This window comes from Ranitomeya variabilis, chromosome 5, assembly GCF_051348905.1.
Source record: "Ranitomeya variabilis isolate aRanVar5 chromosome 5, aRanVar5.hap1, whole genome shotgun sequence".
Taxonomy (NCBI): domain Eukaryota; kingdom Metazoa; phylum Chordata; class Amphibia; order Anura; family Dendrobatidae; genus Ranitomeya; species Ranitomeya variabilis.
The window spans coordinates 657,841,371-657,855,019 of record NC_135236.1 but is presented as its reverse complement, the minus strand read 5'-3'; the positions used below and the strand labels follow the sequence as shown (position 1 = coordinate 657,855,019).

The window sequence follows — 13,649 nt, the reverse complement described above, 5'->3', positions numbered from 1 at the left end:
TAGAAAACTGTTTTTTTTTAATGATAATTGGACCTAGTTCACTTGATATAGAATAAATTTGATGCATATTGGTTTCATATTATTCGATTCAATCCGCCAAATTCTAATTTTGACAGATTGGCTCATTTCTATTGTTCATGTAATGCATGTTTATTACTGATCTGTTATCTGGATAATAGATGAGGTTCATTTATTTGTTAATGGTCAGTAGTCTGCAATGCGAAGATGCACAACCTAACCATAATCTTTCTTCTTTAGCATGGTTCCTGAGATCCTGGATCAATATATACTAGATAGATACATGGTGCATGGGCGCCAAGGTATACGAAAAAATGGACTGTAGGAATTTTAAACTTCATTACTACTATATAGAGTGTACTTATAAAATTGGCAAATTATGATATAAAATGGCCAATTCGTGTGCCCTCTAAATGTGACAAGGTGACCTTTCATTGGTGAGACTCATATTCTCTCATGGGCCAAAATCTTACAAATTTTATAGGGCAAGTAGGATCCAGCGCTCTATAACAGCAGCATTATGCTGTCGAGAGCCTCAACAGAGGCTAAGATCTACATGTAGCTCTTAAACCTCATATCAATGCAAATTCTGATTTTTCGGTAACAAAGGAACAGGCTGGCCAAATACTGACGAAAATTTAATCCAAAACATTAATGAAAATTTGTCTTTATTTTGTGTACAAGAAAAATCACTGACATCTGACTGAGCTCTACCACTGAAAGAACAGAGAGGGAGGAAGCGAGAGCTGTCAGAACTAGAAGCGGCAACTCTGACGCTTTTGCAACTTTTTTGCTAGTCTCTCAGCTAGAAGGACTTACAGACACTTTGCTGAAGCAAAGCGTAAGGCAGTTTGTTAAAATTAAGGCTAATTAGAAATTAGGCAAAGGAATCATTTAGGAAACAGATTAATAAAAAGAAAATCCCTACAAAGGTGTTCACAGCTTTTAACTTGGACAGTCCAGAACAGAAAATGTTAAAAACAAATTTCTAATATAAACTTCCCAGTAAAGTTTCCATTTATAGAATGTTGGATTTTCACAGAGAAATCAGTTTAGGGGGAGCGATAAAGTGGTTGTTACCCTCTGCAGATATAATTTCAGATTATAGCTAGCACAGCTGCTGTACGAGCACGAGGCGATCAGTTATAGGACAAAGATGTATTATTAAATATATTCCCCTAAGTCTTGTTTTTAGACAGAAAGCCAATATGGTCTGTTACTTGTTCACCAAGATGATGGATGGACAGATAGATACTAGACAAACAGGCAAGAAGACGGATAGATGATAGATTAGATAGATGATAGATAGATAATAGAAAGATGATAGATACAGTAGATAGATAGATAGATAATAGATGGATAATAGATAGATAGATAATAGATAGATAATATATAGATAGATAATAGATAGATAGATAGATAGATAGATAGATAGATAGATAGATAGATAGATACAGTGCCTACAAGTAGTATTCAACCCCCTGCAGATTTAGCAGGTTTAATAAGATGCAAATAAGTTAGAGCCTTCAAACTTCAAACAAGAGCAGGATTTATTAACAGATGCATAAATCTTACAAACCAAAAAGTTTTGTTGCTCAGTTAAATTTTTATAAATTTTAAACATAAAAGTGTGGGTCAATTATTATTCAACCCCTAGGTTTAATATTTTGTGGAATAACCTTTGTTTGCAATTACAGCTAATAATCGTCTTTTATAAGACCTGATCAGTCCGGCACAGGTCTCTGGAGTTATCTTTGCCCACTCCTCCATGCAGATCTTCTCCAAGTTATCTAGGTTCTTTGGGTGTCTCATGTGGACTTTAATCTTGAGCTCCTTCCACAAGTTTTCAATTGTGTTAAGGTCAGGAGACTGACTAGGCCACTGCAACACCTTGATTTTTTGCCTCTTGAACCAGGCCTTGGTTTTCTTGGCTGTGTGCTTTGGGTCGTTGTCTTGTTGGAAGATGAAATGACGACCCATCTTAAGATCCTTGATGGAGGAGCGGAGGTTCTTGGCCAAAATCTCCAGGTAGGCCGTGCTATCCATCTTCCCATGGATGCGGACCAGATGGCCAGGCCCCTTGGCTGAGAAACAGCCCCACAGCATGATGCTGCCACCACCATGCTTGACTGTAGGGATGGTATTCTTGGGGTCGTATGCAGTGCCATCCAGTCTCCAAACGTCACGTGTGTGGTTGGCACCAAAGATCTCGATCTTGGTCTCATCAGACCAGAGAACCTTGAACCAGTCAGTCTCAGAGTCCTCCAAGTGATCATGAGCAAACTGTAGACGAGCCTTGACATGACGCTTTGAAAGTAAAGGTACCTTACGGGCTCATCTGGAACGGAGACCATTGCGGTGGAGTACGTTACTTATGGTATTGACTGAAACCAATGTCCCCACTGCCATGAGATCTTCCCAGAGCTCCTTCCTTGTTGTCCTTGGGTTAGCCTTGACTCTTCGGACAAGCCTGGCCTCGGCACGGGAGGAAACTTTCAAAGGCTGTCCAGGCCGTGGAAGGCTAACAGTAGTTCCATAAGCCTTCCACTTCCGGATGATGCTCCCAACAGTGGAGACAGGTAGGCCCAACTCCTTGGAAAGGGTTTTGTACCCCTTGCCAGCCTTGTGACCCTCCACGATCTTGTCTCTGATGGCCTTGGAATGCTCCTTTGTCTTTCCCATGTTGACCATGTTTGAGTGCTGTTCACAAGTTTGGGGAGGGTCTTAAATAGTCAGAAAAGGCTGGAAAAAGAGATAATTAATCCAAACATGTGAAGCTCATTGTTCTTTGTGCCTGAACTACTTCTTAATAGTTTAGGGGAACCAAACAGAATTCTGGTGGGTTGAGGGGTTGAATAATAAATGACCCTCTGAAAAGACTTTTCACAATTTAAAAAAAAAATAAACAAAGAAATAACATTCTTTTTTGCTGCAGTGCATTTCACACTTCCAGGCTGATCTACAGTCCAAATGTCACAATGCCAAGTTAATTCCAAATGTGTAAACCTGCTAAATCTGCAGGGGGTTGAATACAACTTGTAGGCACTGTAGACCACAACTATGAGAGTCAAAATGAGAAAACAAATCCTGAAAATCACCTTGTCTGATTTGGCAAGATTTGTTTTTCAAATTATGGTGGAAAATAAGTATTTGGTCATTAACGAAAGTTCATCTCAATATTTTGTCATATATCGTTTGTTGGCAATGACAGAGGTCAAACGTTTTCTGTAAGTCTTCACAAGGTTGGCACACACTGTTGGTGGTATGATGGCCCATTCCTCTATGCCGATCTCCTCTAGAGCAGTGATGTTTTGGGTCTGTCGCTGGGCAACACGAGCTTTTAACTCTCTAAAGGTTTCCTATGGGGTTCAGATCTGGAGACTGGCTAGGCCACTCTAGGACCTTCATATGCTTCTTACGAAGCCACTCCTTCATTGCCCTGGTGGTGTGCTTGGGATCATTTTCATGCTGAAAGACCCATCCACGTTTCATCTTCAATGCCCTTGCTGATGAAAGGAGGCTTGCACTCAAAATATCACGATACATGGCCCCATTTATTCTTTCATGTACATGGATCAGTCATCCTGATCCCTTTGCAGAGAAACAGCCCCAAAGCATGATGTTGCCACCCCCATGCTTCACACTAGGTATGGTGTTTTTTGGATGCAACTCAGCATTCTGTCTCCTCCAAACATGACGAGTTTTGTTTCTACCAAACAGTTCTACTTTGGTTTCATCAGACCATATGACATTCTCCCAATACTCTTCTGGATAATCCAAATGCTCTCTAGCAAACTTCAGACGAGCCTGGACATGTACTGGCTTAAGTAGGGGGACACGTCTGGCACTGAGGGATCTGAATCTCTGGCGGTGTAGTGTGTTACTGATGGTAGGCCTTTGGTACGGTGGTCCCAGCTCTATGCAGGTCATTCACTAGGTACCCCCTTGTGGTTCTGGGATTTTTGCTCACCGTTCTAGTGATCATTTTGACCCCACAGGGTGAGATCTTGTGTGGAGCCCAAGGTCGAGGGAGATTATCAGTGGCCTTGTATGTCTTCCATTTTCTTATTATTGCTCCCACAGTTGATTTCATCACACCAAGCTGCTCGCCTATTGCAGATTCAGTCTTCCCAGCCTGGTGCAGGGCTACAATTGTGTTTCTGGTGTCCTTCGACAGCTCTTTGGTCTTCATCATAGTTGAGTTTGGAGTGTGACTGTTTGAGGTTGTGCACAGGTGTCTTTTATACTGATAACAAGTTCTAACAGGAGCCATTACTAAAGGTGGAGGACAGAGGAGCCTCTTAAAGAAGAAGTTACAGGTCTGTGAGAGCAATAAGTCTTGCATGTTTTTAGGTGGCCAAATACTTATTTTCCACCATAATTTGCAAAATAAATCTTGCCAAATCAGACAAAGTGATTTTCTGGATTTGTTTTCTCATTTTGACTCTCATAGTTGTGGTCTACCTATGATGTCAATTACAGGCCTCTCTCATCTTTTTAAGTGGGAGAACTTGCACAATTCGTGGCAGACTAAATACTTTTTTTCCTCACTGTAGATAATAGATAGATACATATGATAGACAATAGATAGATAGATAATAGATAGATAGATAGATAGATAGATAGATAGATAGATAGATAGATAGATAGATGGATAGATCATATATAGATGATAGATAATAAAGAGATAATATATAGATAGATAATAGATAGATAATAGATAGATATGAGGATAGATAGATAGATAGATAGATAGATAATAGATAGATAGACAGCAGATAGATAGATAGATAATAGATAATAGATAGATACATAGATAGATGATAGATAATAAATAGATAATATATAGATAGATAATAGATAGATAATAGATAGATAGATAGATAATAGATAGATATGAGGATAGATAGATAATAGATAGATATATCATATATAGATGATAGATAATAAATAGATAATACAGTATATAGATAGATAATAGATACGGTAGATATGAGGATAGATTGATAATAGATAGATAGATAGATAGATAGATAGATAATAGATAGATAGATAGATAGATAGATAGATAGATAGATAGATAGATATGAGGATAGATAGATAGATGGATGGATGGATAGATAGATAGATAGATAGATAATAGATAGATAGATAGATAGATAGATACATAGATAGTGTTTCCTTCCTGACCTCCTCTAGTAAATTTATTACAGGCAAAATTTTACATTTGCACAATTTGGATGTAACAACATGCATCCAGCGTCCTTAATATCTCCTACATGTTAGGAATTGTATATTTCCCCTTTAGTCCTCCTTCAACGGTCTTAAGAGCAAATATAACCGTGTCTCTGTAGAATCATCTTCACAAAGTTGCTGACTTACGTATTATCCTCCCATCATTTTTAGTCATTTTTTTTTTTTTAAATAGGTCACTTCGTCTGTTTTATTGCAAATTGTTCCCTGAAATATAACTGCCCTACAGGGTCCTTAGTGGCAATGCCAAAGGTACGAGCTATACAATAAATGGTCTGTAAGCCCGGATAATCTTTATAGTACAAAACTGGGTCATGGTGCATGTGTGACATCTTTTATACATTTGCTTTGCTAAGCAATATTTGGTAGGAATTATTACATTCTTCAAAACTAAAAACCTCATCACCCAGCAGCAGATAGCTGCCTTCTTCAGGGCAATATTTAGACAGTATTAGATTTAATTGCAATATATTGCGGTTATATTTATGTGGCAGTATATGGCGCTAATCTCCGGTTGGTTGGGTTTACAGCACCTCGGCAGATAGCGTTATTCAACTTTGCTTAAATCTGGCCTCAATGGAGCAAGAACGGTCTGAAATTTGCCTAAAGGCTCTCGCTTTTTTATTGTTTATAAGCTCAATTAAGCTTTATTTAAACCCAAATACCTTAGGTGTAAAATGTATGTGAAGCATAAGATGGTCAGACGTGTATCCGCAGCTCGCGGAGGGGTAATGTATGCCTCGTTTAACCTTTACAAAGAAGAACCTTTCCACTGAAACATTTCCTAAAGATAGAAGCTGGTTTCTTTGAAGAGTTACGGCAGACGTTACTTCACCTCTGAGCTGCGACAATCATGTAACTTTGTGGCAGAGGCATATGGTGCACGTGTAAGGAGGGCAGCTTTCATTTTAAAGGTTACTTAAATAGTCCACCTTCTCCAAACATCCCTTACCTAAAAGACACAATAACTTGGCGTAACAAAGAGCATTTGATAGATGAGGCATTGTCTGTCATTTGATAGAACAGCTTCTTTAGGCTCCATCACAGATTCCGTTCTGTTGGCTAGAAATACAAAAAAAATTGAGTAGCATGCCTAACTTTTCCAGTAAAAGACCCCTAATAACGCCGTATTTTAGGTGTCATTTGTTACAACAGCTCCTTTGGGCTCTGTTCACATGTGTCAAAGCCTGGCCACAGTAGCCAACAAACAACATAAATTAGAAAATCAACCATATTGAGAAAAGTGGAGGATGGTCCTTGAAGCCCCTGTGACCTATGACGGGTAGCATATAAACACATTTGCTCAGGACGTATTTTACCTCTAGACAATTTTTGGCACTAGGGCAGAGGCATCTGTTAGCCAACCTGTCGACTAAACATAAACACATTATCCTAAGGCCCTTCCATACCTTAACTCGAGAGTTCCACTCCCCATCATCACTTCATTGAGTCCACTTGGGTGGTTCAGAACCTTGTGGGCTCCTGTCCTCCATAACCCGCCATTAACCACATGCACCAACTTCAAGGACCTCTTCCTTCGCCCCACTGCTATGATAAAAAGATTGAAATTTCCCCAACTGAAAACACGTAATAAAAACAGCCACAGTTCTGAAACCGAACCCCCTAGTGAAAATAACCATGTTAACAATGGGATGGCCGGTGGGAAATTGTTCCCATCAGGCCTGTACGTAAAATGTCTGCCCCGTACTAATGGTCCCCACCTTTTTAACTCCCTCCTACTCCTATGTTCCTCCCACTGTGATGACCCCCTCATCATCATTCTTTCAATTAACCCTTCCTGTCCCCAAACCCTTTATTCACTTCATCGCCATTCCCACCCCAAACCCTGTCAAGTTGGCCACCCTTTAATGACAGGGCCCAGTACGGCCTCTCTTGATTTATCACAGTTCCCTTAGGCCTCTATGACTAAAAGGCCATGATTCTCTGGAGGAATAATATTAATTTTTTCCCAGCAGCTGTGCTTTCACTGTGGAAGCTGAACAGCATTGTAACCCTCTTAACCTGCAGATGAACCCCATATCTACAGATTAATAGTGCTTGGGCACATGACCGGTTCCTTTTAAGCTCCGCCATCTTGACCACTTACAGCCTCTGCAAACTGTACACTTTTGAAGACATTTCTGGGCACAGAAATACCCACTTTTTGACCATTTTTTTGTTCCATTTTCATGATTTTCCTGGCGATATTTAGACTATTGGCAAGTATTTATTTTTTTAACAGCCTTCAGCTCAATCTCGAGCCATGGCGACTTGATGGATGAAAGCTCTGTAGGAAGATCGATCTTGTGCAAGCCTAGATAGGTCCACCAGGGTCTCCTACGCCATTATCTTGATAGTATCAAGCCACTCGGTGGCTGGTCCTCCTCTTCGCCTTGTTTCTTCTATTCTTCCCACCATGATGTCCTTCTCCAATGATTTCTCTCTTCATATGATGGGTCCATAGTTGGCAAGTCGTTCGCTGGTGATCCTTGCTTTGGGTGACATATCTGGCTTGATTTGTTCCAAAATTAATTTATTTATTCGTCTTGCCATCCATGGTATTGATAACATTCTTGGTATGCAAGTATGAGGACTCAATAAAGCCCAGTCTGACACTGCATTTAGCCTTTTCCTAGACTAAGATGCCTGATTTCAGAGTATACTATATTGAATTAACAGGTTTATAGAGATGATGTTACCCAACCATATTGGCTAAAAGGGACATGATACTCACACTCACGGCACTTCTGTACTACAAGGAGCACTAATATGACCGCATGGTTCATCTCAAGCCATTCATCCCAAACCCTTCAGTCTAGGAGGTGCCTTAATTAGCATACCACCTATGTTTTTGAATACGAGAATGGCAGCAATTAATCACATTTGTAGGAACTTTCATATGCAATATTTTTCCATTTTCTGTTTCACATTTTCAGGCTTTTGCTATTTTAGCGTACTGTCAGCATTTGTAATAATCAGCATTTATGTTCAGGAAATGATCTTAATCCCTCTGGCAATGTAAGGTCTCAATACATCTACATTATTTTTCTTACTTAATTCTTGCCTTCTTGAACAATCGATGCAGTCAGTGCGGATCTCTGCTTGCGTCCGGAATACAGTGATCGTGGCTAATTGGAGCAAATGACAAAATTTCATTATTATAGTAAGGAAATAGAAACATCAGTGCTTGCTGCTGACATGCCAGCGACCTCAAAACAGAATTGTAAAATCCAAAAAGTATAGAGTGGACCATTGCCGAAATGTTCATAGAAAAGACCCTCAGGATGTCCTAAATTTGATCTAAAAGGATTATACTATGCAAGTCCCTATAATACCATCTGGAGATGTTATGGATCCAAGTTAGCTAGTTGTGCTCTTAAAGTGGCTATCTTCATGCACTCTTCTAGAGTTTGTGCGAATGGATTTGCAGAATTCAGTCCAGCACTAAAGTCGGTAATCTCCGGCTGCTGGAAAGGAGCCCTGAGATTCTGGTGTGAAGTCATTGTTGCGGTGTGATGTTGCACACAGCCAGCTAATGAAAAGGAGAGCACTGGATGATGGAGGTGGAAGGCCATTCTCAGCGGCCAAATATTACTGACCTGACTGCTGGGCTGGGTCCTGGGAATCGATTCACATCAACTCTACTCTACACCCAACATAATCCCTCTCCCTGGTGGCGCCATAGGTCCATTTTGAATAATTGGGTTATAACAAAAACCAGTGAGGGACTTGGTGGTAGTAGTTATACCCAAGCCTGTCTGAAGGTGCCATATAAAAGACTCAATATTATAAATGACACATGGTAGATGTGAGGCCAAATTACATAATTTTCAGTGGGGTCCAACAGCTTCAAGTTATGCCATGGACAAAGATATGTTAAATTTGTGTCAACTCTTTTTTTACCTAGTTGGGTCAAGTACATCTAAATGTAGCTTCTACAACTGAGCTGAACTTGGAGCCACCATTTGTTACGGTAGAATGATATTTTACCTTTAAGAAGGCCAACAAATTTAAAGAAACACAACAGTAATCCAGCAGAATCTGTGCTATTTCACTCAAAAGTTGAATGCAATCGGACACAGTTAGAGCCAAATACAGACCTATAGGCAGCCCAGAAGATTATTGTGGCCTACTTGATGGCTGACGTTCAAGGCAAGAAATGATCTGCCCAAAGCTTCCGAGATGTAAATACAAGTCTACCGCTACACGACAGTACAGCTGTATATCCAGTGCTTTTCACTTGAAAAACTAATGCAATAGGACACCGTCGGAGCCAAATTAAGGTCTCTAGGTAGCCCTGAGGATTGGTGTGGCTAACTTGATGGCTGAAGTCTAAAGCACAAGACAATTTGCCCCAAGGTTCGGAGATCTAAATACGAGTCTACCGCTACACAACAATACAGCCCTGTAGCCAATTATTTTTACTCGAAGATCTAAAGCAATGGGACACAATCAGATCAAAATTAAGCTGTAGACACAAAAGGTCTTTGGATGGTCTTGGAGAAGAAGTGGCCTACATGTTTGAGGGCTTTCAAGGCACCAGATAATTTGACCACAGGTTCGATTTTCGAGCTACATGTTGGTAAGAGTTGCCCCAACCCCCCTAAATCCACTCCATTTACTCCAAAGTCTATTTTATAGGGACATAATTAGGCTAAGATTAGCTGTAGGCACCATAGGCCCAGAGGGAAGGTTTTGGTTAAATTATGGTAGAACCTATAGAACTAGTCAATCAGCTCATAGGTTTGTATATGTAAACAATGTACATCACATTAGCCAAAAGTTGAATTTATATGAACCAATTCCCAGTTCTTCATCTTTCCTCATAGTGGTCAACTGGGCTTATAAATTCATTTGGGTTATGTCGTGGTGGTTTGTTTGAAATCTAAAGCTAGAGAGAAATGTAGAGAGTTTTGGATAGACCTACATCCTCGAAACCTTAGCCACTCTCTTTAATCCGGTGATCACTAAGCTGTATCTTCTACCATTGTTAGTTTTATTTATTTTCCTCAACAGATGTAACAAAAGACATCTCATGAAAGGATATATTATCAACCTATTTTTACAGAATGATATTTGAGACCCTTTCATTTTAATACAGCATGTACATTTCACTTGGGGGATACATTTAGGGTCAGACTGAAGAACGCATTCTCACATTTTGCAAGGTCGGATTTCAACTTCCGAGCCAAGAGAGAAGTTATTGTCTTCCTTTTATATCGAGTACTTGAAATAATTGCACAAAGGTCTTTCATTCATCCAACCATCTCTGGATCAATATAATTACAAGAGTTAGAGGGAATTAGCAAAACTTTTGACGGACGGATCTTTTTGTAAACTTGATAAAGACGTTACTCAGTAAACAGATTTTACTGTGCCTTGGATACCAGAGTTGGAGCAACGGGCCATGAAAAATAAAGTAATCCCGTTGTATAAATTGAACCTGTTTATCCACAGGGGGTTTCTATCTGCGGGATATAATATTGACTTAATTTCATTTGTTGTCTCTTTCAGATACTTGCAATGGCCTTTTCTATGATCCTCTTCCAGCAAATCCACTGGACTGGTAAAAAATACGACGCCTAAGGGCGTCTAAAAAAAAAGACGTCTGTATACAGTAAATAAAATACACTTTGCCATAAAACAATGTCAAGAACCAAGGAATCCGAACATTGGTCACTAGACTACCGTCACAGCCGAAACTTTACCTGACTTATATTTTTACACCTGCTATTAATTTGCCAAAGAAGAAAGGAAATGTTTAGAGACAGTTTCCCGCTCTAAAACTCTTCTTGAACGTCTGAAGAAAACGAAAAAGACTGAGCTTTGCTTACTAATAGACTTAAGACTCCTACCAATACATGACGGATATGCTTATGCTTCTGGAACATGTTTGAATTTCGAAAAAATATAAATCGAAGAACTCTACAAAAATGGATGACTTAAGAAAGCCATTGAAAACTGTAGCCCGCCACATCGGTGATATGGGCCAGTTTGCATGGAATGGACTGAGAAATTCTTTTGTACCTTACGGGACATGTTTTTTTTTGTTACTCCAATTAGAACTAGTGTTTTCGTTGACATGTTTTTGAACTTTTTTGCCTTTCTTTGTTTTTGCTCTTTTTTTTTGATCATTTACCACAAAACTACAGAATTCTGTATGATCTTTAAAGGGTTCACCTGCAGTAAGTAGGGTCCGAAATGACAATTAGTGTTTCTATTTCAGATACGGTGCAAAAATTGAGAAACTGTTTTTGGTTTATATACCATTGCCAAGTTACCTTTCAGCTAAACAAACGTAAGGTTTGCATCAAAGATGTCACTGTTTTTTTACAATGTAAAGGTATATTGATTATATTGAGTTATTTTTATAGACATGTATTGGATTCAAATGTTTATTTTGTCATTTTAAAGTGTAGTTCCACCTAAATGATATAATCAGGGATAAAAAAAAAGTGACATCTATCCTAAACACAAAATATGTCCTAAGTGATTGTCACTTTCCTTCTGCCACAGTGTGTTTCCATCACTTTGGACTGAAGGACTCTAAGGTATGTGCATACTGAGTATTTTGTGGAGTTTTTTCACTTCAAAAACTGCTAAAAAAGTTTTTCATTTCCATTGTAAAATCACTTTTGTGTTCACACGTTCAGTCTTTTGAGCTATTTTTTTTTTCCAATTTAGCTTTAGAAATACCTCTGGTGAGAAAAAAGAAAGTGCTTCTCTTAATAAAATTAGGCATGGTCCAGTCAAAATCTTTCAAAAACTATTCAAAACCACTTCAAGAAACAAAAAAGCCTCTCAAATTTCCCCAATGAAAAGGCGTTTCCTGAAGAGGTTTCTACTACAAAGCTCGTCGTTTTTGACCTCCTCAAAAAAACCACTCTGTGTGTACATACCCTAAGGAAGCCTCAAAGCCAATATCATTCTAATTCTAGTATTAGTATCCCTATAATGGCCACAAGATGACCCTTCTACCCCCCTTAGATCAAGTGATGAGCTACAAGGGGAGGAATGTCTGCAATGAACACCAAAATTTGACTTCTAACTTCTCCATAGGTAAAATGTAAGCCTTGGTCCAGGACCGACCTGGAAAAGACCGAAAACGGGTGGGTACACTCATTTTTTTGGCAAGGTTTATGTAAACCCTCACTCCTTTTCGAACCAAGACTGCTTGAATTTGCAAGGATTGTTTCCAAAAGTGCAGGACTTTCTTAGCAAATTTAGACATGTTGGCCACTATGATTGCGAATTTAAAAATGTCTCGTAATTCTGTTCTGACATAATTCGGATTGTATCTGTATACATATGATTTGGGTGGAAATTCACTTTAAAGCAGCAATCCATTTGCAATATTTCATAATCTCTGAGAGGCATTATCAATACAGTGAATACTTGTCATAAAATAAGTATTATGTACTTGAGGACAAAAAAAAAATGCAAGTTATTATTCCAGAGGGACTCGGAAAGAAGGTCTCGCGAATTTAGAGTTACCAAATAATTGGGTTGGAATATGTTGGTACTGATGAAAATATGTTTCTGTAAGTCGCAATTCATGATGTACCGAGCTGATGTTGCATCTAAAGAAACAATGACTGGAGGAAATTTTCTAACGGATGTCTATGTTCAAGGAACTTAAAGTACGTTCGGAGCCTAAAATTCGGTGGTAGGCTCAACCAAATGTCAGGACTATGAGACCTATCATGATGTCTGAACCAGTAGTGCGGCACGTGAAGTCAATGGATTTTCTGGGAACTGATGGGGTAGTCATTTTATTTACTTAACCAGTATTCATGAGAATGTATCCTATCCGTTCACTAGTAGTCAGCGATACCACAAAAGGTGACCATGAGTGGCCAATTTCTACAGCTAGATCAAGGTCTTTGTAGAGGCAAACATCTGAGAACAATCCTTTTCCGAAAGGAAGAGGAAAATGTTTATGGCTCATAATGGCCACGGTCGGGCAGATGTTCTTTTTCCATCAGTTTTGATAGGATATCTGCTGGCCACCATAAGAAAAAAAAGCATGTGGAACCGTATGCATGGATTATTACTCTATCACTTACCAAATACAGATGCGTCTTTCCTTACCTTTCCTCTTGGCTCGATATATCCTAAGATGAGTTAAAAAAAAATAAATTGTGATACTCTCTTGGGAAATGTTTATGGTATATGTGTATCATTTTGTGTTATTCTGTCGGGAGATAGTTATGTTATATGTGTGACTTAATGTAAATTTTAGCCCTGGAAGAGTTTTGGCAGCATTTCATGCTCGCGATAACGTATTGAATTTGCATTTTAAGAAATTTGAGGAAAGGTAAAGGAGGACACATCTTTATGTAGACAGACACTGACCTGTTTTTTTGCACACATTCTTT

General features: G+C 39.1%; 1 protein-coding gene across 2 annotated transcripts in view; it reads left to right on the top strand.

Moving 5' to 3' along the window:
• Window positions 1–12,699, top strand: part of TSPAN9 (tetraspanin 9) — a 469,239-nt gene extending 456,540 nt beyond the window's left edge. For both annotated transcript variants that reach the window (XM_077266492.1, XM_077266491.1), the window contains one exon: window positions 10,786–12,699. In XM_077266492.1, coding sequence (XP_077122607.1) covers window positions 10,786–10,857 — 72 coding nt within the window. In that variant the 3' untranslated portion in view covers window positions 10,858–12,699. The remainder of the gene's footprint in view (window positions 1–10,785) is intronic.
• Window positions 12,700–13,649: the final 950 nt, after the last annotated feature.